A 24,723-nucleotide genomic window follows, 5' to 3' on the forward strand; every position below is an offset into this window, starting at 1 on the left:
TCATCATCTCCATACAACCTCACAGCTGGGCAGGACTCAGACTGAAATCTCCTCCTGCTGTGCTCAGGGTTCAGCATGAGGTCGGGCGGAGGATCACCCTCGGTAGCCCCCGTGGCCAAGAATCTGAGGGGCTTCACCCCACATTATGTGGCTGGCCAAACAGGCTCAGGGAGGCTGAAATGACAGTGACAGCCGTTACGGCCGGCACCCAGCTCCTTGTCATGCACCTGGGTGCTTGGTTGTTCTTCCCTGCAGCTCAGAGCGGACTGGGCAGTCTGAACACTGACACTGTGCCAGGTCCGGGGCATGGCGTTTTCTGGGTTATGTCCTTTGATCTGCACACTAATCCCCCAAAGCAGAGTCCATTCTGCCCCATTTTATATCCAAAGAAGCACACACTCAGTGGAGTGAAATCCGCGGGAAGACGCAGGACCAAATATCTGAGTCAGTTAATCCACTCCAGGGTCCTGCAAGCCTCGCCCTCGAGACACACAGCAGCTGCTCCAGGAGTGATTCTCCAGCCAGCTCCAGCTGTCACCTGTGACTTGGCCGCGGGCCCTCCACAGATTAGTCCGGCCTGAATCCACAGCTTGTCATACAGCAGAGTGGCCACCAGGTGGTAGCAGACGCCAACATATACAATCTCGGGGGCTTGTGTCTCCATTAGGTTTCATTTAGTTAAGGGCAGCTCTTCCTCCAGGCTGACTTCCAGGCTTTCCACCCTGGATTAAAGACAGAACACACCAAAAGGGAAATTTGGTGTCCACACAGCAAGTGCCCAGCAAATGTTGGTTACTGTTATTACCTTTGGTCTGAGGGACCTCTCCTCTCAGGAAGATCATTATCCCCACCCTTGGCATCAGGACTGTTGCAAAAAAAGAATATAGTTGGAAAGCTATCACGACAATAAAATTTTTAAAAGGAAAATCTTTTTTTAGTGAAGGATATGTGAAGAGTCTTATCAGGCCTTGACCAATTTACTGACTTATCCATTCGATCACTTTGTCATTCAATAAATACTTACTGAGCATCTGCCACTCACCAGGTCTCACAGCTGAGTCTGAGGGACGATACGACAGCCGAGCAGATGTAGTGACAGATGCTCACTGTCATGTCGTACTTGCTGAGCAGCTGTTTAGGGCTGGGCACTGCTTGAAGTGCTTCGGTAACAACACAGACCAAGACCCCTGGCCTCAGAGAGCTTGTCTTCCAGCAGGACAGCATAGTGCACAAGTGATACCTGCCGTGGAAGCTAAGTCGAACCCGTGGCTGTGCGGTCCGTGGGTTGGCTGGGATGCGCCTCACTGAGGGGTGCATCCTCTGAAGGAAATAAAGGGAAGTGGCTATGTGGATGGAAGAGGGAGAGCGTTCCGGGCAGAGGGTCCAGCATGTTAAAGGGCAGGAAGGCCGGTGGCTGGAACGGACCAAGGAAGGGGCACAGTAGTAGAGGCTGGGAAGCAGTGGGTCAAGGAGGTCTTGTAGAGCCTCCTACCAGGACCAGGCCGTCCACTCCTAGTGACAGGGAGCCTTGGAGGAGTTCGGAGCAAACGAACACATGCTCTGACTCACCTTTCCTTTTTTCGTTTTTTAAAATTTATTTTATTTTATTTTATTTTGAAAGTAGTAAAAATATAACAGAACAAGACAGAACAAAGCCAATCAAGGCAATGCATTGAAATCAATATGGAACTTCACAGCAGGATACTGGGATGTTGGTCATAGGTACTATTGTATATCTCGTTATCTTCACAATAGTTGTCCAGTTGATTAGGTGTAGCAAAATCAAACCAAAAACAGAACATTATAAAACCAATTAAGAGTACTGAATAGAGCAAAAGAAACATAACAAAACAGTGAAAACAACCTTTACCTTTAAGCAGAACATAGAAGGAAATCCCCCATATTTGCTATATTGCATATGGTCATCCTCCCAAGAGATGCCAAGACCTCTGTTCCCCGTAGCTACGGGGGGAGGAGGGGTATTTCATTCTCAGCCCGCGGTAGGCTCACAGAAGCCGCTGGTTTTCTTCCTGGCCCACGCCGGGAGTGCTTACCAAAAGGATGGCAGACTCACCTTTTTAAAGGAGCACTATATGTTTGTTTTCTGTTACTGTAACAAAATACTTCAAGCTACAAACTCCTTAAGAAGCAAAGAGGTTTATTTAACTCACAGTTTTGGAAGCTGAAAGTCCAAACTGCATGGTTGGGCCATGTGCAGGCCACTGCCAGACTGGAACAGACAGACTCCAGCTTCTCCCTGTGAGTCAGCGCCATTTGTGGACTGGAGGTAGAGATAGGAAGTCCACACCAGGAAGCAAGCCCTGTCTGAGAGCCAGTGCCACGCGCAGGCCGCCGCTGGACTGGAACAGCCAGAGCCCAGGCCCTGTTGGCCCGCAGGCTCTCTGGAGAAACAGGCTGTGATGATAGCTATTGAGGTGAAATGCAATTGGATGCCTGCGGTGCTTTGTGTCTCACTAACACTGCAGGTCCAAGGCCAGTGGTCTGGTCATAGGCTCAGAGGATAGCGACACACGTGTGACTTTGGGGGGGTCTCCTTCTGAGAGTTGCAGCCACTGTTGATTCCCCTGGTCTTGTTTTGGAAGCTCTATAGTTTCCATTGTATTGTTCGGTTGGATTTTACTTTCGTTTTGATTATGTCAAATCTGATGGCAGGAGCAGCTATTTCAAAGACAGCAAGAAATATAAATATGGTAGCCACTTTGGGTTTACTATTGGCTTGTTTTGAAGTCCTTTATTGCATACGCTGTTTTGCTCTTGTTGTTTCTATTTTATTCTGTTCTGTTTGATTTTTACTATGCCTGAAGTTATCTGCAGCTATCTGGAAGACGTCAAGAGACATTATGGTAACTATTGTTGATTTTGTAATGTTTTGAAGTCCTGTATCTCTTACACTGGTTTGTTTTGATTGGTTTAATTCTGTTTTATCCTCTTTAAAATAATAATAATAATAATAAAACCCTGCATGGCTGGCTCTGGGCAGCCCCGTCTCTGCCAGCTGCACCAGATCCTGGTGCATGAAGTCATGGGAGGATGCGTCTGAGGAGGGTTGTCACACAGCAACAGAGGAAGCCAGAGGGAGCAGAGGGCCAGGCTTGGCCTTTGATTTTGCTTGTTTGTTTGTTTGTGTCATTGTTTGTTGGTTGGTTGAGAAAAGGTCTTGCTATGCAGTTCAGGCTGGCCTTGAACTCACTATGTAGCCCAGGCTGGCCTCAAAGTCATAGAGATCTTCCTGCCTCAGCCTCTGGAGTACTGGGATTACTGGCATGCACCCCCACACCTGGCTTCCAGCCTGCCCTTTTATGGCAATGTCTCTGGAAACCTAACCAGGGTCCCACAGATCTACATGGATTCCTTGGAGGAAACCACTTCGCACTAAGCCCACCTCGTAGAGGTTCCACCACCTAAAGCCTCACCACACTCGGGCCTCAGCTAATGCCTAACCTTTGGAGAACACGGGCTGGCTGGGAGATGGTGGCAGCCTCCAGCAGCGGAGGCAGTAGGTGTCAGAGCACAGATTCGCTTGGAAGGTAGAGGTGATGGGATTCTCTGAGCTTCAGAGTTTCGGGCCTAAGCAACTGGAAGAAGGCAGTGGGCTTTCCCTGGCAGCCAGGGGAGCCTGCATGCCGCAGAGGGCAAGGCAGGGAGGGCAGAAGGCTCAGGACCGACCGTGGTAATTTTCAGATGTCCAAGTAAGATGGGGAATAGCCAGCTGGACGTCTGAATCTACGCTGAGAAGTGTGTAGCAATGATACAGCTTAGATATCATTGTCAAGGGACAATATGCATTTATGGTGACCACAAGGGAATGAGATGGAAATGAGGGGGAACCTGAGGATTGAGCCCAGAGGCTCCAAGAGTGGGGTTTGGGTGAAGACAAATAGCACAAAGTCATGTGATGAGGCCCAGATGCCCTTTGTTGGAGAAACTCAAAGGAGAGGGTCAGAGGCATTGAATAATGTTGGGAGCCGCGTCTGTGATAGCTCGCCTTGCGCGGCGGACGTGCGGCCTGTGGTAAAGAGCAAAGCCTGAGGTAGATTACCCCTCCCATCGAATATGTTAGTTTCCTGCTTACCGCGTAAACAACCCGCTCAACAATATAGTCTGCCTGGCAACTGATGATGTTAGCCAATCAGCTTGCCTTGCTTACTTTAACATGATTGGACACTGTACCCGTATATATACCGGTGCCACCCCTGGGCGGAAGAAGAAGCCAGGTAGAAGCCCAGAAGTAAAAGCCCAAAAGGAGCCGCGGAGAGCGGACCGGTAGAGGCTTTGGGGCAGACTGAAGCACAAAAGGAGCCGCGGGGAGCGGACCAGAGGAGGCTTCAGCTGGGAGAACCCAGGGCAGGCTGTACGGAGAAGGAAAATAAAAGAAAAGGTTGTCCACTACCAGACTTTGTCGTGTGTCCTTCCTGCCGGCCGGGAGCGGACATCGACATTTGGAGGCCCGCACGGGGACTGATCACCCCTGAGACGTGACAGCGGACAACGCTCCAGTACAGAGCTGCGAGACAGGTGAGTTGGGGATAAGCCTGGGCTCTGGGTGGCGCGCACCTACAGGGCTTTTAGACTCCCCTCAGGCTCACGCGTAAGTGGCGGATTCCTTGGGCCTCACGCGGTGAGTAACATATTAAAAGATGGGAAACATGTTAGGTAGCAACACTAAGAGCGAGGGTGGTTGTGGAGAAAGCTCTCAAGAGCTTACAAAAGTACGCAGGGTGTCTGAGCAGGCCCAGTCAGGGAGCTCCCGAGAGGGGTCCGTCAAGGGGAACAAGGATGCTAAGGAGAAGGACGGGGCTCTAGCCTCGGAGTCGTCTGACTCCGAGGACGAGGGAAAGTTGAATGGCAAGGAGGCCAAAGAGACCAGCTGTCAGGAGCCTAAGTCGCTCGATAAGGAGTCGCAGGGTTCTTTCCCAGTAATTCAGGGTACCACAGAGCCATTTGTTGACTTTGTGGCCCGAATGCAAGATGCTGCCGATAAGATATTTCCTGATCCGGGAGTGGCTCGACCGCTGGTAAGGCAGCTGATTTTTGAGCAATGTACAAAGGAGTGCAAGGCAGCGATAGCTCCTCATAAGAACAAGGACCTCAACGCCTGGATTAGGATATGTAGAGAGATAGGGGGGCCGCTCTCCAACTCGGGAGTGGCTGCTCTCCTGGCCGCGGCTGTACAGCAGAGGGGACCTCGCGGGTTAGAAGGGGAATGTAAGGCTAAAGGGTGTTTTGCCTGCGGGGAGCCAGGACACATTAAACGTCATTGCCCAAACAATGCAGATGCTAGGCCTCGCCCTAGGAATGAAGAACCATATGTTTGTGGGCGATGCAAGAGGGGATCACACAAAGCTGAGGAGTGTAGGTCGGTCTTTGATGCTCAGGGCAACCGTATTTGTGGACAAGATGCTAGAGAGCCAAAAAACAGCCAGAGGGGGCCCCCTTCACAGGCGGGCCCCCGCCCCAGAGACAGGACAGCTCAGGGTGGCAGCCTTCAACAAGGGCCACCCCTGGGTCAGCAGGTGTGGACCTCAGTGTCGCCTCCAGACTTATACAGAAGGTCACCATTAGGACGGATGGCGTTAGGACCCTAAATGACATGCAAAAGCTATTGGGAGACATTAATTGGATTAGGCCATATTTACATATACCAAATTCAGATCTCAAACCCCTGTTCGACCTTCTAAAGGGAGACCCAGATATAGCCTCCCACAGGAGGCTCACTCCTGAGGCAAGAGCTGCCTTACAGAGAGTAAAAAAAGCCTTAGGTGGGGCTACCTTACACAGAATTGAACCAGGGCGACCCTTTGATGTCTGTTTGCTACAGACTAGTCTACAGCCTACAGCGGTGATTTGGCAGAAAGGACCACTACTGTGGATACACCCTAAGGTCTCACCTACAAAAGTCATAGAGCATTACCCGGAGGCAGTCGCTTCATTGGCCCTTGAAGCGCATGATAGAGCTGTCCAACATTTTGGCTCAGGACCACAAGCCATCCGAGTACCCTATACCGCCAGCCAGATCAAGACCCTGGCTGCCTGCATAGATACCTGGGCCATTCTGAGATGTGTTTTCCATGGGGATATAAACAATCAATACCCTAAAGACCCTATCTTGTCATTTGTCACTCAGCACCCTATAATTTTTCCAAAGGTTACTGCCTCTAAGCCATTAGTCCTAGCAACTACAATATACACAGATGGCTCCAAGACGGGGATAGGCGCCTATGTGATCCTAGGCAAGCCCCCGGTTACCATACAATTTGAACCTGATCAGCCTCAGGTGGTGGAACTGCAGATCGTTAAAATGATTCTTGAACGGTTCTCAGAAGCCATTAATATTGTCTCCGATTCTAGGTATGTGGTCAATGCTATGCAAGTGCTTGAGACTGCCAGTTTAATTAGATCCACTTCCACAGTGGCTGGACTGTTCCTGTCTATCCAGACATTGCTTCAGAACAGACACCATAAGGTCTTCACCACCCACATAAGAGCACATACATCCCTGCCGGGGCCCATGGCACAGGGGAATGCGGCTGCTGACACTGCCACTCGCCCGTTATGGATTTTTACCTTACTAACACCAATCGAGCGAGCCCGTGCCTTCCATGATAAGTTTCATGTTAATGCCAGGACACTAGCAAACCATTTCCATGTTTCTAGAGCAGATGCACGAGATATCGTGCGACTATGTGACTCCTGTGCCACATACAAACCTGCCATACCGATGGGAGTAAACCCTCGAGGTTTGATCCCTGGTGATGTTTGGCAGATGGACATCACACATATACAGGAGTTTGGGACTCTTAAATATGTTCATGTTTCCACAGACACCTGTTCTCACGTCATATTTGCAACAGTAGAAACAGGTGAAAAAGTGTCTAATGTGATCAATCATTGCCTGGCAGCTTGGGCCGCATGGGGCAAACCAAAAATATTAAAAACTGATAATGGACCAGCCTATATAGGCAAAGCCTTCAATGAGTTCTGCAAAATGATGGAGGTTCAATTAAAACATGGTATCCCATACAATCCCCAAGGTCAAGGAATCATTGAGAGGGCTCATAAAAGCCTCAAAGAAATTTTACAAAAACAAAAAGGGGGAGTAGGCCAAGGCCTGGCCCCAAAGGCACGATTATCCATGGCACTATTCACACACAATTTTTTAAATTTAAATAATGATAATTGCTCCCCAGCCGTGGAGCACTGCAACCCTTCCCCCAACCATAAAGGGTGGGTGAAGTGGAAAGATGTCCTGACAGGACAATGGATGGGCCCGGATCCAGTGGTCAGCTGGAACCGAGGCGCGGTTTGTGTTTTCCCACAGGAACCGGGACGAGAACCACTGTGGATACCGGAGAGACTGACACGGGCAACAAAGCCCTCGACTGAAGATCAGACCTGCCCTACTGGAGATCCATCACAGACCAACCAATAAGATGAATAGAAATAGCGGTAGCCCGAAATGGACAAGAAGATCCTCAGGCATATGCATGGCTTGCTCAATTGGCCCACGACCGAGTCTAGATATGGCGGGCATCCCTCATTCTCCTCCATAAGGTGACAATACACAGCAGGGTAGGTGAGTCAATGACGGGTAAGAGCGTGCCTCCCCAGCACGACTCGACCTAAGCCAGGCCCTACCCCATCCTGCACGTAAGCCGCTGGACTGTTAGATGCTGCCCAGGTCTAAATTTCTCTCCGAGGGGATTTCTTTACGGAGAGGAAATGAGTGCAAGCTTGTGTGCATCCAGGTTCCGTCCAGTTTGTGCCTGGCCCTAGAAAAAGGACGAGGGCCTCAGGGCCTTGGCAGACCATGGCATGGCCAACCAGGGTCTAAGCCAAGGACCTACGGTGGACCTACACATAGGGCATAAGCCTCTGCACCCAGTCCAGGAAGGGCTACGATGCGCACATTCATAAAAAATAAAATAGGGGGAGATGTTGGGAGCCGCGTCTGTGATAGCTCGCCTTGCGCGGCGGACGTGCGGCCTGTGGTAAAGAGCAAAGCCTGAGGTAGATTACCCCTCCCATCGAATATGTTAGTTTCCTGCTTACCGCGTAAACAACCCGCTCAACAATATAGTCTGCCTGGCAACTGATGATGTTAGCCAATCAGCTTGCCTTGCTTACTTTAACATGATTGGACACTGTACCCGTATATATACCGGTGCCACCCCTGGGCGGAAGAAGAAGCCAGGTAGAAGCCCAGAAGTAAAAGCCCAAAAGGAGCCGCGGAGAGCGGACCGGTAGAGGCTTTGGGGCAGACTGAAGCACAAAAGGAGCCGCGGGGAGCGGACCAGAGGAGGCTTCAGCTGGGAGAACCCAGGGCAGGCTGTACGGAGAAGGAAAATAAAAAGAAAAGGTTGTCCACTACCAGACTTTGTCGTGTGTCCTTCCTGCCGGCCGGGAGCGGACATCGACAGAATAAGGCATTGTGCTGTCCAACTCCCATCATCATAGGGGAGATGCAGGGGCCAGGCCATAGCTGGAAGTGCCATGCAGTGTGCTCCAGAACAGGCACCCCGTGCTCACTACTGTGCTTTTTTTTATCAGCAGGTGTGAGTTCAGTCTTGCAAGCAAAGAAAATCTGGCCTGGGCTCAGGCACCAGAGGACTAGCCTGCAGCACTCAGGATCCATGGACCCACCCCCACCCCCAGGATGTGGACGCCAGGTGAAGTCATTTCTGCTTTGCGGAAGGGACCATCTGCTTTCTCATTGGTGGGGCCCTGGAGGGATGTTTGATGAAGGTTCCTTCCTTGACTAAGGGGCTCATCAAACATAAGCCCACCCAATGGGAGTAGAAATCAATGGGGCTTATCACAGGGTTGCTAATGGTTCCCTTGGCAAAGCTGGAGGAGGCTTTGTAGAAGGGAGTCCTGGAGAAACAGCACAAAGCTCACCATGACAACCGCAGCCTCTGGTCCTGGGTCCTTTCTGGAGTCTGAGGAAGGAGCCACAGTGAGGCTGGAGTCACTGCCTGTGGCTCCCGGGCTTGATCCTGTGAGAGCCACACAGGTTTCTTGCCTCAGCTTTGCTATCAACCTAGAAGCAGCAGGGGACACTACCTGTGAGACTGCCCTGTCCAGAGCTATGTGTGATCCCACACAACCTGACCCAGAGATCCATAATGACCTGCTTGGCAGTGAGGACCCTGGCTGTCCCCATGATAATTTCCTCCAGAACAGCTGGGTAGTTGTAGATTATGGATTCTACCTGTCTATAGGAAGAAAAATCCTCATGTATGGTGAGGTCCATATGGCGAATTCCCAGGCAGTCCTGTTGATGGGAATGTTGCCTGTGGCCATGCATGCAGCCTCATGTCCAAGCCAGCAAGGACCTACAGCCAGAGCACAAACCAGTCCTGAAGATACAGGGAGTGCTGTCAGCACTGTGCCGTTGCATTATATCAGTTAAGGTTCACAGGAGGAACTGATTTAATATTTTATTGTACCTAAGGCTTTACAGGGCTACGTGGGAGAGGAAGAGCGCTCATGGTGGAGGAATGGCCAGCCTTAGGGCCTCAGTGTCCAGCGCGTTAGGGAAAAGCCTCTTGAGGGCAGGCTTGGAATGGCCATGCACAGAGTCAGGTGCGTGGGAAGGCGAAAGGACCTTCTGTGCTGGACAGCCGGAGGATCCAGTCAGAGTGGAAGACCTGAGCTCACTACCGTCATGTGCGAGTCCATATCAGGAAGCTGAAATGTCCTCGCTGGAAGGCTGAAGGCAGATATCCAAAGGCGATGGCAGAGCCTGGAGCGGCCCCTCCGAAGCAGAAGTGAAGCTTCCTCCTTTCTCCCCTTTTTTTTCCACCCAGGCTGTAAGCCTACCGATTGGTACCAGCCACACTCAGGATGGACTTCTGTCTTCAGTAAATCCATCATCAGACACACCCAGAACTGTGCTGAGCATTCAGAACCAACCACAGTCAACACCACAGCCCACTCCTGGTCAACCTGACCACCAGACGCCTTTCACTAAACCATCCTTAGTCTCCAACAAAGGTAAGTCCGTGGTGGGGCCTATCACGGTACAGCTATCCTGTGTACAGACAGAAGCACCCTAAAGCCCTTCCAAAAGAGAAGATAAAGGTTTTATTTTGATGATGTTTACACCTAACAATTCATAACTTAAGCATTATAATAAATAGGATTAACAGTATGTAAGAATCGTTATTAAGCCTATCAACATTGTGCTGCAAAGAAAGAGACTAAAGATGCCTGCTTGGCATATTTGAAAAACAGGAAAGAACAATTACAATTACAATCCCTGTCTCAGTAACTGGTTATGGGATGTAGCTGGTACTGAGAACTATTTTTTTTCTGCTGCTCATTCTGTGTATGTGGCAGGCACGTCAGCACGTCTTGGTTGTTTCCCTGGTGATGGGATGCATACACCTTTATTCCTGAAGGTTCTGGACCATTTTGTCGTCCTGCCTGGATTGGGCTCACTGACCTTAATAACAAAAGGCGGTAATATTAGGAGATGCCCTAAAGGGTCTCCTGCACTCCAAGTATGTTCTTCATTTCCTCCAGTGAGGAGTGAGAGTCCAAGTTTTACTTGATAGTCTGGGTCAATCACCCTGCCAACACCTTAACTCCATTTTTAGCTTGTTTCCTCAGAGATATGAGGACCCCAAAATGACCAGGAGGAAATCTTATCTTCTAGCTAGTGGAATCATTGTCATGCTTCCTGGTGTAAGCCTTCCCCACTCTGGAACTAAAGCCTCTAAGCCAGCAGAACATAAGGTCACAGGAACAGGAAGCAGATACTTTTCTCACGGATCCCTAGGGAACGGTGAATGACACCATTCCCTCTTTCACCCCTTGATTCCTGGACCCATGAATCCTGGCTACGAGAGACACAGTACCATATAGTGGAGGCATATAAAGCATTAACAGCCTTTTGAAGAATTTCTCCAGCCCGGCAAGGAAGGCACTGCCGCCTGGCTGGTGCTGTCACTGAGTCTTTCACCTTCCTTCGATCCAGCTGATTGCGGATGGTGAGGCCTTGTGAAGATCAGTGAATTCCATGAGCATGAGGCCATTGTCATGAAATGCGTCCCTTGATCAGAAACAATGCGGTGTGGAATTCCACCATAAGGCATTCTCTAAGGTCACCGGACAGTTGTTGTGACAAAAAGCATTACACACAGGGAAGGTAAATCCAGACCCAAAACAAGTGTTTATGCCATAGCACTGCCCTTTCCATGATGGAAACAGTCCTATACAATCAGCTGCCACCATGTCACAGGCTGATCATGCTGGGGATGATGCCATACTGGGACTCAGGGTTAGTCTCTGCTGCTGACACCTAGGACACTCATCAGTGGCTGTAGCCAGATCAGCCTTGATGAGTGAAAGCCCATGCACGTCTCTATCCCTGACATCATGACCACTTTGAATCCATTAGGCAATGACAGAGGCGGCTGAAAGAAAATGTTGGCTGCTATCTACCCTATCCACTCGATTATTAAAGCCTTCTTATGCTGAGACCACCTTTTGGTGCACACTTACATGGAACACAAATATCTCCACATCCTCTGGCCATATGCAGAGGTCTATCCACATCCCTCTTCCCTGAATATCTATCACCAATTTTCCAATCATGTTCCTTCTAAGCGCCTGGCCATTCAGGATTGGCTACAGCCCACGAATCAGTATATAGTCACATATCCGGTCATTTTTAATCCCAGGGAAATTGTATGATCAGATGCACTGCCCAAAGTTTGGCCCACTGTGAAGATTTCCTTTCACCACTGTCCTTTAGAGACGTTCTGGAAAAGGGTGGTAGTGCTGCCTCTTACTTTAGAGTGTGCCTGCATCGTATGCTGAACAACCAGCCCTCTGATCATATGTTATATTCCATAAGGTCATAGATATATACCAGGGGACAGAAGGCAGGATAGCATGGACATTTGGGCAACTTCTTCATGAAACTTACTTGTACCTCTGGACCTGCTTTGGCTCAATCACATATATATACCACTGCCATTTAATGATGGACTGTTGCTATGCATATCCAATTTCATGACTCAGTAAATCAGCTAATATCCAGCTCATGATGAGCAACTAAGTTTACCTGGTAATGTGGTACCCCGTGGTCAAGCAAGCCTTCAGTCCAGGAACTAATTTTCAAAGGGACAGTAATTGTCTGCAGATGATGGCAGAGGCTTGCTCTTAAATCTGAAAAGTTTCTGCTGTGATTTACCTGTGGGAGACTGTCAGAGACTCCAAACAGCATCTACCTTCCACTGACACTTCAAGTACCATTGTTGGATTATCTGGCCCAGCAACACATCAGTCTGGACCTGTTGCAGGGCCTTTTCTTATTCTGAGACCCACTCAAAACTAGCAGCTTTCCAAGTCCCCCAGTAAACAGACTGGACAAAATACCTAGGTGAGGAATGTGTTGCCTCCAAATCCACATAGGCCAACTAGGGCATTGTGCTTGTTTTTAAGTATAGGGAAAGCCGAGTGCAACATCTTATCATTTACCTTAAGCACTATTGAATTCCTAGAAATTTCACTGAGGTAGAGGGACCTTGAATTGTAGCTAGATTTATTTCTCATCCCCTGGCACACAAATGCTTTACTAACAAGTCCAGAGTGATTGCTCTCTCCTGTTCACTTAGTCCAAAGAGCATAATATCGTCAATGTAATGCATCAGTGTGATACCTTATGGAAGAGAAACATAATCAAGATACTTGCAAACTAAGTTGTGACACAGGGCTAGAGAGTTAATATAACCCTGAGGTAGGACAGTCAATGAGTATTGCAAGCCTTGCCAGCTGATAGCAAACTGTTGCTGGTGAGTGTCAGGGATACGTATGGAGAAGAAGGCATTTTACAAATCTATTGCTGCATACCAGGTACCAGGAGATGTGTTGATCTGCTCAAGCAAGGACACCACATCTGTACAGCAGCTGCAATTGGAGTCAGCCCTTGACTCAGTTTATGATAATCTGCCATGATTCTCCATCTGTCTTCTGCCCAGGCCAAATGGGAGAATTAAATGGAACTGTGGTGGCAACCACCACCTCTGCCTCCTTTAAGTTCTTAACAGTGGTGCTAATTTATTCAATTCCTCCAGGGATGCAATTTCCTTTTGGGTTTACTATTTTTAATGGCTTTAGTGGTTCCTAGAGTTGGCTCTTATTTCACCAGCTTCCTGGTGTTGGCTCTCTAATTTCTCTAATTTCCTGGAGTTGACTTTCTAATTGACCTCCTTAACAGTTCTGGTTCTCCAGAGCCTCACCTGGCACCAAAATCTACATCAGTTAGAGCTCACTAGAAGAACACATGTGATAGATATGTCCTTATATAGGATTTACAAGGTAGCCTTGTAATGGCCATCCACAGAGTCCAGTGTGGAAGAGTGCGAAAGGGCAGATTGCATGCTGGGAAGTCAGAGAATTCAGTCAGAGGTCAAAGGCTTGGAGCTCACTGCAGAGTTCTGTGTGAGTCCGCAGCAGGAAGCTGATGAGTCTATGCTAGGAGGCTGAGGAGTCTGCACTAGAAGCCTGGAGACAGATGTCCAAAGGTGCTGGAGGAGACTAGAGTTCTTCTAAAGAAGCAGAAGTGAGACTTCCTTGTTCTTTCCCTTTTTATTCCATCCAGGCTACAAGTCTATTGGTTGATGGGTGGTTGATGCCACCCACACCAATGTGGATCTTCCCTCTTTGGGAAGTCAATCATCCAGTCACGCCCAGACCTCACTAAACCAATCAGCTAGGGGTTTCTTATTCAAGATGACACCACAGTTAACTATTTAACCCACAAACACCAAATTGATTGGCTTTGGGATCTCCCCAGGAGATTGGTGGAGCACATTCTAGATGTGTCCGGATGGATCGTGAAGGCGTGACCTGGGTCTCTGGCCCCTTCCCTTGGTTCCCTTATTCTGCCACCCAGCAATCCTGAACTAAGCCACTTTGCTCCACCTGCTTTCCAGCATGATGCTCCTGCCTTGGAATCTGCTAACCATGGAAGGAATTCCCAAAACATGAGCTAAGTTAAACTTCAGCTCCTTTAAGTTGTAGGTTTTGGGTATAGTGACCCACAGACAGGAAGACTAATGTACCATTCACGCATGCAGAGGATGTGTCATTCACGCCCAAAGCACATAAATTTTTATGACTGTGGCCAGCTGGGAGTGATAGTTTTGCCATAGTCAGAAAGTGAACCCCCGATAAGGTCTCCTACACCGGGGTGTGGCAGACAGGGCCAGCACTGGTGACGTACTCGGTACTATAATGAAATAGGTGTGTGCTCCGGGCCCCAGCCTAGATGGCTGCTAGTGGCTATTCACCTGTCCAGATGTGGAAAGGGACAAGTTATTTACTCCATACTTGATCTGTTTCCTGTGACTGTGTAGGCCCTTGCTAGATTAGTTGGGGTTTCTCATGTCTCCCAGATCAACCAGGTCATTTGCACTTGTCTCAGAGCTCTGGCTTCCATAGGAACCCAGGGGACACTGTTCTGCTTGCAAAGGTTACCTGTAGAGACCATGGAAGATGGTTAAAGGGCAGAGAAGGCCTATTGTACAGACATAGCAATCACAGAGGAGATGGGTGGCAGGAAGGGCACTTCTCGCAGTAAAGGTAGTGTCAGGGTTACCTATCCAGACAGGCTGTGTATCGAGAGGTCCATCAGAAGGGACCACTTGTGTTGCCCATCAATAAGAACCAAAAGTCATGTCTACCCTGTTAGTCGTCCTTCAAATGGGGGCAATGTCAACATATCAGCCAATAGTTAGGGTAGTTACAGTCAATGGAGACTCAAAAAGTGAGGTGATTAGCTACAGAGGCCCTGGAGTCCTGACTCAGCAAGTGTCCCCCACCCCAGGCGCTACACAGAATGAAAAAGCAGTGCCTGACACCTGTCCACTGAGCTGTCTGTATCCAGGCCACCTCCACATGGTAAGGGTAGAGGAGAAGCAATCCACATTGAGGGGGCCCCTGGATGTATAGAGTCCACTGTCAGACTGTCATAGCAGGAAATTTTAGCCTGTGATAGAGAGCAGTAAGAGTTTGGAACCATCTCCTTAATGGAAGAGAACAGCCATCCGAAGGTCAAAACCATGTCTGAGGTGGTCAGAACCCCATGTAACCAGGGCCAATCGTGCACTGGCAATAATTCATAATTGTGAACCTGGTGACAGGTTATTGTGCCCAGCTCACTTGAGCCACAGGTCAACATTGCTGGAGAATAATCTACCTGGCCTCCAGCATCTTCCATACCAGTCAAACTGAGCTTCACTGGGTCACCTGAGACTTCCATGAAGGCTACTACTGTGGCAAGTCCAGCCACGGATCTGCTGCTCTAAGGCCAACATGCTGCCCATGGTATCTTGATGCTTTTTTTTTGGTACCAGGGATCGAACTTGCAACCTTGTACTTGCCAGGGATGCTTTTTTTCATTCCATATGTTCTCTGCAATGTGCAGTGGCTTATTGTGCCTCCTGTGTCACATACAGATCGAGTAAGTGTGTGGTTGTATTGCCGTAGTTGTTCCATAGACAGGGTTACTATATGGATATTACCTTCATGGTCCAGTGCTGGGATTGACAGTTCAGCAGGACCATTAGCCATGGCCCATGAAGCTGTGCAAAAGAGAATATTTACAAGGGCATGAGCAGGGTACAGGGAACACACAGGGACAGTGCGGTATCCTTGCACAGGTAACTGCAGGGATGCTACCACCCCTGGGCCCAAAGACAACCTACAAGGAGAGTCATGTGGAGAGAGCTCCTTGAGACCCACCCCGTCCAAACTAGCCTAAGTTGAGTCCTCAGGAAGAATCTAGGAGAACAAGCACTTCCAACTCCTCCTTTCTCCTAGTCTCCCAGAGATCTCCATTGGCCAGGTCCACCTGGAGGCCACGTTGCCAGTAAATCCAAAAATGCCATCCTTAGATTTAGATGTCTGGCAGGAAAGTCAGAAAAGGGATGGAGACTGGACCTGGAAGGGCAAGAAATGCGTGACATGAAACAATTGTGATTTTAAGTAAGGAGTCTTCAGTAGGAAGTTATTCAAGCAAAGCTATGAAGAGGTGTAGTAACTCATCTGGTTTGGCCTGAATGTATCCCCCAAAATTCGTAAGTTGGAAACTTAATCTCTAGTGCAACCATATCGGAAGATGTGGTCTTTTGGCAGGTGTCTAGGTCACAAATCTACTCTCATGGATGGGTTGACACCGTTACTAAACAGCTTGCCAAAGGTAGTTCATTCCGTTTGCCCTTCTGCCATGTGAGAACATAGCATTTCTCTCCTCTGGAGGATGGAAAATTCAAGATACCACCTTAGAAGAAAAGGCCAAACCTGTAGGTACCTTGAACTCGATCCTTCCAGCCTCTTGGATTGTGAGAAATAAATTTTTTTGCCTGGCATTATGCATGCCTGTAATCCCAGTACTCCAGGAAACTGAGACTGAAGGCTTGCAAATGTGAGCCCAACCTGGGCGACTTAGAGATACTTTCTCAAAATAAAAATAATTTAAAAGGGCTGAGGATGTATCTTAGCACGAAGGTCCTGGGTTGAATTCCCAGTGCTAGAAAAACAAAACAAAATGAATGAATTATGTTCCTATGACTTCTCGGGCATTTCCTTATGGCAGTATAAAGTGGACTAAGACAGGAACCATGGCAGAAGAGCGAGTGTGTATAACTTTAACATTTCAAAATATGGAAGCAGCTTTGGAACCGAGTAATGGGTAGAGGCTGGGAGAGTTTCAAAGTGCACGCTGGAAAAGCCCATATTTCCATGTGCAGAGGATTGAGGACAGTGCTGGCGGGGTGTGGAGGAAGAGAAAGGTGGCGGGACACCTCCATCTTCCACAAGATGACTTAAACAGTCATGAAAGCAAAGACCATTCTGATGTGGTCTCAGCAGTGGACGACAATATACGGGAACCTAAAGGGAAGGTCATCCATGCCATCAAGCGGCAAAGAGCGTGTCTGATTTGTGTCTTTGTCCTGGTACTTTATAGAAGCACATAAACTACAGCATTTGGCAGAGAAAGTGTTTAAGCTCCAAAGCTTTCAGAATGCTGCATGATTACAGTGAAATGTGAAAAGACCAAAATGATTTTTTAAAAAGAGAATTATTTGCAATTAAAAGAAAAATATTTCATAAAGACTTGAAAAAATTCTTAGCTTCAATAAAGCATAAAAAAGTACATTTAGAAACAACTGGCCAAGCAACTGTCGGATAAGGATATTAGAGTGGGCAGAGGAAAGCCAAATGTTTTATAAGTGATCTGATATCATTTTTTTTACAGTAGTGACAACAAAATATGTAGTACTTAAATTTTATTGTGTCAACTTGATTGGCTTAGCAGCCACCCAGGGCATTAGTAAAGCACATTCCTGGGTTTGCCTGGGGTGTCACTGAGGTGTGACCTTCAGTACTCCAGATGGTCCCCGACCCTTCTTCCTGGATGCTGTTCCCCTGCTATGCTTCCTGGCTGCCATAACTAAGCATCTTCGCTCTGCGGTGCCCTTCCTCCATGGCTTCTGCCGCAAAGCCTCCTAACCATGGACTGAATCTCCTGAAACTGTGAGTCAAATTAAACCTCCCCCCTTTAAATTGTGGGTGTCAGGTGTTTTATCTCAGAGATAAGAATGCTAATACATCATCTAGCTAATCCTAATAAAAACTCTGTATGACTCATAGATCTCTATTTTACAGTGGGGGACACTGAGGTACAACAAGAATAAGCAATTTAGAAGCGGTCTACTAAGAGTTGGTAGAGTTGGAATTTGAACCCAGGATGTTTAGGCTCAGTGATCTTGCTCTTAAACAAAACAGGATATATGCAAATCATCCAAAAATGAGAGGGTAGAAAAACTGTCAAGATATGAGCCTGTGATTGACAAACAGATGTCATTTATTGAGCACTGGCTGTATACTAGCCACTGTGTTAAATAGTGCGGGAAGGATATAGATAAACAGGGTACTATGTTTGTGCTCAAAAAGATCATTGTCTGTGGGGCTGGGGATTTAGCTCAGCGGCATAAGCGCCTGCCTTGCGAGCGCGTGGTCACTAGTTCGATCCCAGGTACCGATAAAAAAAAAAAATCATCATCTAGTTGGAGAAAAGGGAGGGAATATAGGAATGTGTACAAATCTCAACAGACTGGGACACATTCTATAGTGGTACTATAGACAAGATGTTCCAGAATGCTGAGGCGGGAGGTTCATGCACCTGGCTTTGGAAGAAGTGAAGGATTATGTCAACAGAAATGGGAGAATAACGGATTCCAGAAAGAAACTGTGTGAGCAGGGACATGAGTGCCTTCCAGGCACAGACAGTCATCTGCTTGGTTAGAAGGCGTGAGATCTGTGCTGAGAGACTTTAGGTGGGACACCAGCATCACCACGTCCCACTAGCTCACCATGAGGTGATGATTTCTTTTCCCCTATGGAGAAATCACAGCTTGGTGTCAGCCTGTCTTAAAATTGAATCCTCACTCATTTCAACTTGGGGTGGGGTTGGGAGTACAGTACGGTGGATTGAACACAGGGCCTTTGCACTGAGCTCTTCCAGCTCTCTCTACTTTTTTGAGACAAGGTCTTGTAAATTGCCCAGGCTGGGTTCAAACTTGCAGTCCTTGTGCCTTAGCCTCCCAGAGTACTTGGATTACAGGTCTGAGTCACTATACCAGCTAATTCCACTGTTTTTACTCCAAATTCACAAAACTCTGATCCTTCAGTGAGTAGCCAAGCCCTGCTTGGAACCTAACATGGTTTGGTTTCCATTGTCTTTATTTGTAAAATTGTATCCTATTTAAAGCAATGAATTTTAAAAAATCATTGTTATGTATTACTTCTTACAAATTTAAGAGAGTTGAGTTAAAAGAGTAATTTTCAGTTGCACATTCAGATGGTTCATGAAGTTTAAGGGGTGTGAGGGGAGGAGCAGAGGAGACAAAAGGTTAGAAAGGGGCCTGGGCCCCACAGGGAGGAGGATGGGTTTTATTCTGGTGGACCATGGGCATGGGGCGCATGGAGATGACAAGGATTGTGGGCAAGGTGACTCTTGGCAGGGCTCACTCGGACCTGCAGGAGCGAGTGCCAGCTGGGCAGCGGTGGGGAGACTCTTGGGGACCTGGCAGAGCCAGGGAGAGGTGCCTGGTCAGAATGGGAGGGATGTGCTCCAGAGCCCATCACTATGCCATCTACTTCCCACTGATAGATGGATTTGTTCTCCAGAGATGACAAAATTCAGCCTGTCATCCTCCTGGCTCCTTGGTACCTTGCCCACGTGGCTCACTAGGAACATTCAACAGTCTCTACAGAGACTCACAGGGCTGGGGGGACTATGGCTGGATACAGTTTGTCCCCTATAAAAGATTGTGTGCTGGAGGCTTGGCACCACTGCAGTGGCACTAAGAGACGGTGGGAACTTTAAGAGGTGGCACCTGGTGGGAGGACATTAGGTCACTGGGAAAAACACCCTATAAATGAAGTAATGCCTGTCTCTCAGGGGGGTGAAGTTTCTTGTAATCAGTTACCTTGAGACGGTTGTTATGGAGCAAGTGTGGTTTTTTTTTTTTTTTGTCTTTTTCCTTTTTATCTGTACCAGGGATCGAACTCACGACTGCCTGCTTGCAAGGCAGGCGCTTATGCCGCCAAGCTAAATCCCCAGCCCCAAGTGTGGCTTTCTTGACTGTTACTTCCTGCCTCACCATGCATTCCTCACCATGCATTCTCTCTCTCTTTCTCTCTCTCTCTCTCTCTCTCTCTCTCTCTCTCTCTCTCTCTCACACACACACACACACACACACACACACACACACACAGCTGCCCTCACCCTGTGATACTCTCTGCCATGAAGCCCTCAGGAGAAGCTGTCGCCCACACTATGCTCTTAGATCTCTAGAATTGTGAGCTAACTAAACTTTTTTCTTTATAAAGCTGATAGTCTCATGTACTGTGTTATAGGAGGAACGGTAATAACAACAAACCAGACTAACAGGCCAAGTTAAGATAACATCGGCAGAGGCTGGCCTCTCTCAGTCTCATTAGGCCTGGGAATTGGAAGTACAATCAGAAACGATGGAGAAAATTGAGTTGTGCCTCCCCAGTATGAATTTCTTCCTGGGGAAACGACGGTGTCTGCTTGACGGCCTGTAGCAATTCACTTTATTCCATAGGATGAACATCTGATTTTCCAAGACCTTCAGCTTCATCTCACTGAACAAAAGCCGTTCAAGGATCTTGTCCTGGAGGGCAAAGCAGGCATACATTTTCTCTACTTCTTTCATGTTCTTGACATCGTTGCTCTTGGGGCAAGTTTCCAGTGTCTTTGGCTTCTCTTCCTTCTCCTAAGCGCCCCACCACCAAGAAGAGAGAAAAGTTGGTTAATAAGAAAAACCCTTCCCACACTGAACACCTGCTCCCTGCCATGACCTTAATCACTTTTCACACACATCTGTAAGGGGAGCACCTTCCCATCATTTTGTGGGTAATAGAATTGAGGTCACTTTTCATTATCATATGGACCCTGAACTCCCAAGAATCCACGGTGGCCTTTGGTTCAAAGGAATAACTTGCCCATTGCAGATGATATAAAGCCTTAACCTAAATGATCCCTGTCTGCAGGGTAATTTTTCAGTGTGGCTGTCTGAGCATTTTGTCAGCCCCAGGGGAATTTCTGACTGCAAAGTCTCAGGGTCTCGTGACATGCTCTTCTCTCTCTCATCCTGATGAGTTTTCTCCTGCCCGCTCCCCTTAATTAGTAATACTTTTTTGATTCAGCTACAAACTATTGATCTTTAATATTTTAGCAAATATTACAACACATATTCATATTCCACTATATTCCCTTAAAGAAATAAAATATCACAATATAATTGAAATCCTCCATGGACCCCCTCCGTCTTAAAAGTATTCCTCTCACCCTCCTGAAAATCATCTCTTCAACTATCATTCTGAATTCGATATTTATCTTCCCATAGATTTTTTTTCCATCACAGGGGAAAGAACCCAGGGTCTTTGCATTGAGTTAAATTTCTAGCCCTTTATTAAAATGTTTAAAAACTTCAAGATCTCAGTAAGTTGTCCAGGCTCAGCTTAAACTTGCAACTCTCCTGCCTTGACTTCCCAGAATGTAGGGATTACAGGTGTGTGCCACCATGCTTGGCTTTCATGCATTTTTAATGGGAAGCTGTTTTGTCCTCACTGGGTAATGTGGCAATGTCTGGAGGTATTTTTGATTGCCATAAATGGGGGTGGGGTGATACTGGCATCACCTGGATAGAGACTGGAGCTGCTAAACTTCCAACCATGCACACAGGACAGCCTTCACTGCAAAGAATTATGCTTCTCAGAATGTCGTAGCACTAAGGTCGAGACATCTTGCCTCAAGATACTTTCGTTACACATATGCAACCATGAACAGTACAGGGTATTGCCTTTCTTTCTTTCTTTTTTACTTCTTTTAAGACAAGATCTCACCATGCAGTCCACACTGCCTTTGACTTACTATACAGTATATAGTCCAACTCATGGTGATCCTCCTACCTCAGACTCCTAAGAGCCAGGATCACAGGCATGAGGCACTCCACCCAGTTATGTTTTTAAATCTTATATAAATGCTGCACCTATAGTATGGATGTGAAACATCCCCTAGAGGCCCATGGGTTGTCCCCAGACAGTGGTGCTATTTATTGGAAAGTGGTGGAACTTTTAAGAACTGGGGCCTAATGGGAGGCCTTCAGGTCATAGGGGAGGTTTTTCTTAGGTTGTTTTCACTGTCTGGCCAGGAAGTGAATGGTTTTGCTCAACTGTGCCCACCCACCAGAGGCCTAAAAGCAATGGATTCACCTTACCATAGACTGAAACCTTCAAAACTGTGATCCAAAATAAACTTTCCCTTTTTTCTTTATAAGTAATTTCAGGTATTTGTTACCGTAACAGAAAGTTGACTAACACAGTTTCATAATCTATGTACATTTCTTCTTCCTTATTATAGTTTAGAATTTTGTCTATGTTGGAACATGTATCTAGTTTATCTATTTAAGTATTTTTCCACTTGAAGTGGTGGATATCATTACTGAAGTAGGAAGCATGTTGACATCAATCAGGAAATAGGAGAGTCTAGGATGGTCCCTATTTTATAGCTGAAGCAACGGAAGTCTTGAGGAGGAAAAGGATTCATCTACTATCCACAAGGAAGTCACAGGGTAGAGACATACAGTCTTGCCTTATTATCCTGACACCTTCTCTGTCTCTGCCTCCCACCCCATCTAGTTCCCATAACCCTCAGTGACAGCTAAATCCCCTCTTGCTCACCTGTGGGGGCTTTGAGGGGGTGGCCTTGGATTCATACTTGACCAGCCAGTTGCTAATCAACAGAAGAAGGAATAGGAACACAAACAACAGTGGCTTGTAGTTCATCAGCCAAGTCACCACTTCTCCTACCATGCCTGAGGAAGTGTCAAACAGAGACTCCTAAAAAGAACGACTAATGCCCCCAACATTATGGTGCAGAGGCACATGAGCCCCCAAACCCTGCCTTAGTCCCCTCCATGGCAGGAGTCACAGCCACCAGCTCCCCTGAGTCACAACCAGTTTCCTCCTATACCCAACTGCCACATAACAATAATAGAACTACTCTTATGTCTTAAGCACCCACTATGTGCCAGGCTCTTTGACAGGCAGTTTGCAAGCATCATCTCATGATGATGTCCTCATAAAAGCCAGGTGATGTAGGACTTAGCCACACCTCACTTTTCATTCAACAGTACTTCTGGGTCCAGCCACTGGGTGCAATATGGTCCATGACACAGCACCTACACTCATGTGGGAAAGACTGAAAAGAAAAATGACCCAGAACTTGGAAGTAAAGCAAAAAAGATTCCGAGGTGCACGTTCACGGTCATATTAGAACACTATTTAACTAAACTGCCTACTGGTTACCTGCTGCTTTAGGGAAGGCAGTTTCATTTGACTTACTACTTAATATTGATTAAGTTCCTACTCTGTAAAGTCAGAAGTTGTATGTTAAAAAGTGAACAAGCTGCTATAGCTATTTCACTTCTGGAAATATTATTCAGCCTTAAAAAAAGAAGGTAATCATAATATATTACGATGTGGATGAAACTTGAGGATGTTATTCTGAGTGAAATATGCCAAGAAAAATACAGTGTATGAATCCACTTTTAAGAACTACCCAGAGTAGTCAAATTCACAGAAGCAGAAAATACAAGGCTGGCTGCCAGGGGCTGGAGGGTGGGGAGAATGGGGAGTTATTGTTTAACCAGTACAGAGTTTTGCAAAATGAAGCATTAGAGATTGCATAACAATGTGAATGTGCTTAACACTACTGAATACTACACTTAAAATGGCTAAGATGATAAATCTTTTTTTTTTTTTTTTTTTTTTTTGTCTTTTTCCTTTTTATCGGTACTGGGGATCGAACTTACGACTGCCTGCTTGCAAGGCAGGCGCTTATGCCGCTGAGCTAAATCCCCAGCCCCTGGTACATCTTTAAGACAGTAAATTTTTATGAGTATTTTATCACACACACAAGAAATCCAAGTCGAATTTAGTTATTTCTGGGGAAAAATGGACAAGATGCAAATTAATTTCTTTATTGCCAAAAAATACAAATGACTTTTGTCTAATAGAAAACACTAAACATTACTGTCCTGTGGCCTTGAATATTAACTTTTCTCTTAATTTCTCTTAATTTTGCTCATTTCAGGATTCTGTTTTTCAGTAACTGCCTAGTGACCACAAAGCATTCTCATATTGATTAAGCCAGATCCTGCTGGATCTTTCGATGGTGAGTTAAATCCTTGAAATATGTTTATTATTTTGTATGAGAATTCTTTATTAGCTTTGCTGGGTGGGTCTGATGGTGCCCATCTGTAATCCCAGCTACTCAGGAAGATAAACAAACATTAACCCTTGGCTTCCATTCTCCCTCAGAGACAACCAGTTCTCACTTTTAACTGCTACCTCTATTTGCCTTGATATTGCTAAATAGCATACTGACAGTTTTTCTTGTCTCAATTGTGACATTATGTATTACCTTTTATGATGGAAGAATTAGCTCCTTTGCAATACCTCCTCCTTGCCCATCCTTGCTCTTCAGCCCTCCCTTAAACCTTTTGCCTCTCTCACAAATTTTCTCTCCATTCTCCCAATAAATTCTGTGACTTTGGTTATCCATCCATTATGTTTATTATGGCCATGTGAATATAAGTTCACAGCAAAGACCTATATTGCATTGTGATTTCATTTTCTTTCTTACATAGCTTTTCTTTCCTGAGTCGGCACTTTGTTTAGTTTTTTAAAATTCAGCATCACTTAAACAGTCTACATAAAACAAATATACCATCTATTACACATATAGTTTAATGAGTTTTGGAGAATACTTACAACCTTGTCACCATCACCCCAATCAAGATCTAAAGCATTTCCATCAAACCCCAGTAAATTCCCGCCTGCTCTTTTACTGTCAACCCTCCACTATCACAAGAAACCACTCTTCGGATTTTATCACTAAAGAGAGTCTTAGTAGTTCCTCAATTTCAGGTCAATGGAATAGCATAATTTTTTTGTCAGTACCAGGGATCGAACTCACGACCATACACTTCCAAGGTAGGCACTTATGCCGCTGAGCTAAATCCCCAGCCTTAAAAAATAGCATTTTGGGGCTGGGGATTTAGCTCAGCGGCATAGGCGCCTGCTTGCAAGCAG

At 46.8% G+C, this 24,723-nt stretch overlaps 1 protein-coding gene across 1 annotated transcript; it reads right to left on the reverse strand.

The window, feature by feature from the left end:
• Positions 1–17,339: 17,339 nt before the first annotated feature.
• Tex46 (testis expressed 46) lies at positions 17,340–24,647 on the reverse strand. The gene is given in 3 exon segments (XM_023565619.2): positions 17,340–20,339; positions 22,309–22,460; positions 22,463–24,647. Coding segments are annotated over 3 exon segments (507 nt in total). The 5' UTR covers positions 22,515–24,647; the 3' UTR covers positions 17,340–20,036.
• Positions 24,648–24,723: the final 76 nt, after the last annotated feature.

Source organism: Cavia porcellus, unplaced genomic scaffold (assembly GCF_034190915.1).
Source record: "Cavia porcellus strain 051 isolate PalLab524CR breed Dunkin Hartley unplaced genomic scaffold, mCavPor4.1 scaffold_25, whole genome shotgun sequence".
NCBI classification, from domain to species: domain Eukaryota; kingdom Metazoa; phylum Chordata; class Mammalia; order Rodentia; family Caviidae; genus Cavia; species Cavia porcellus.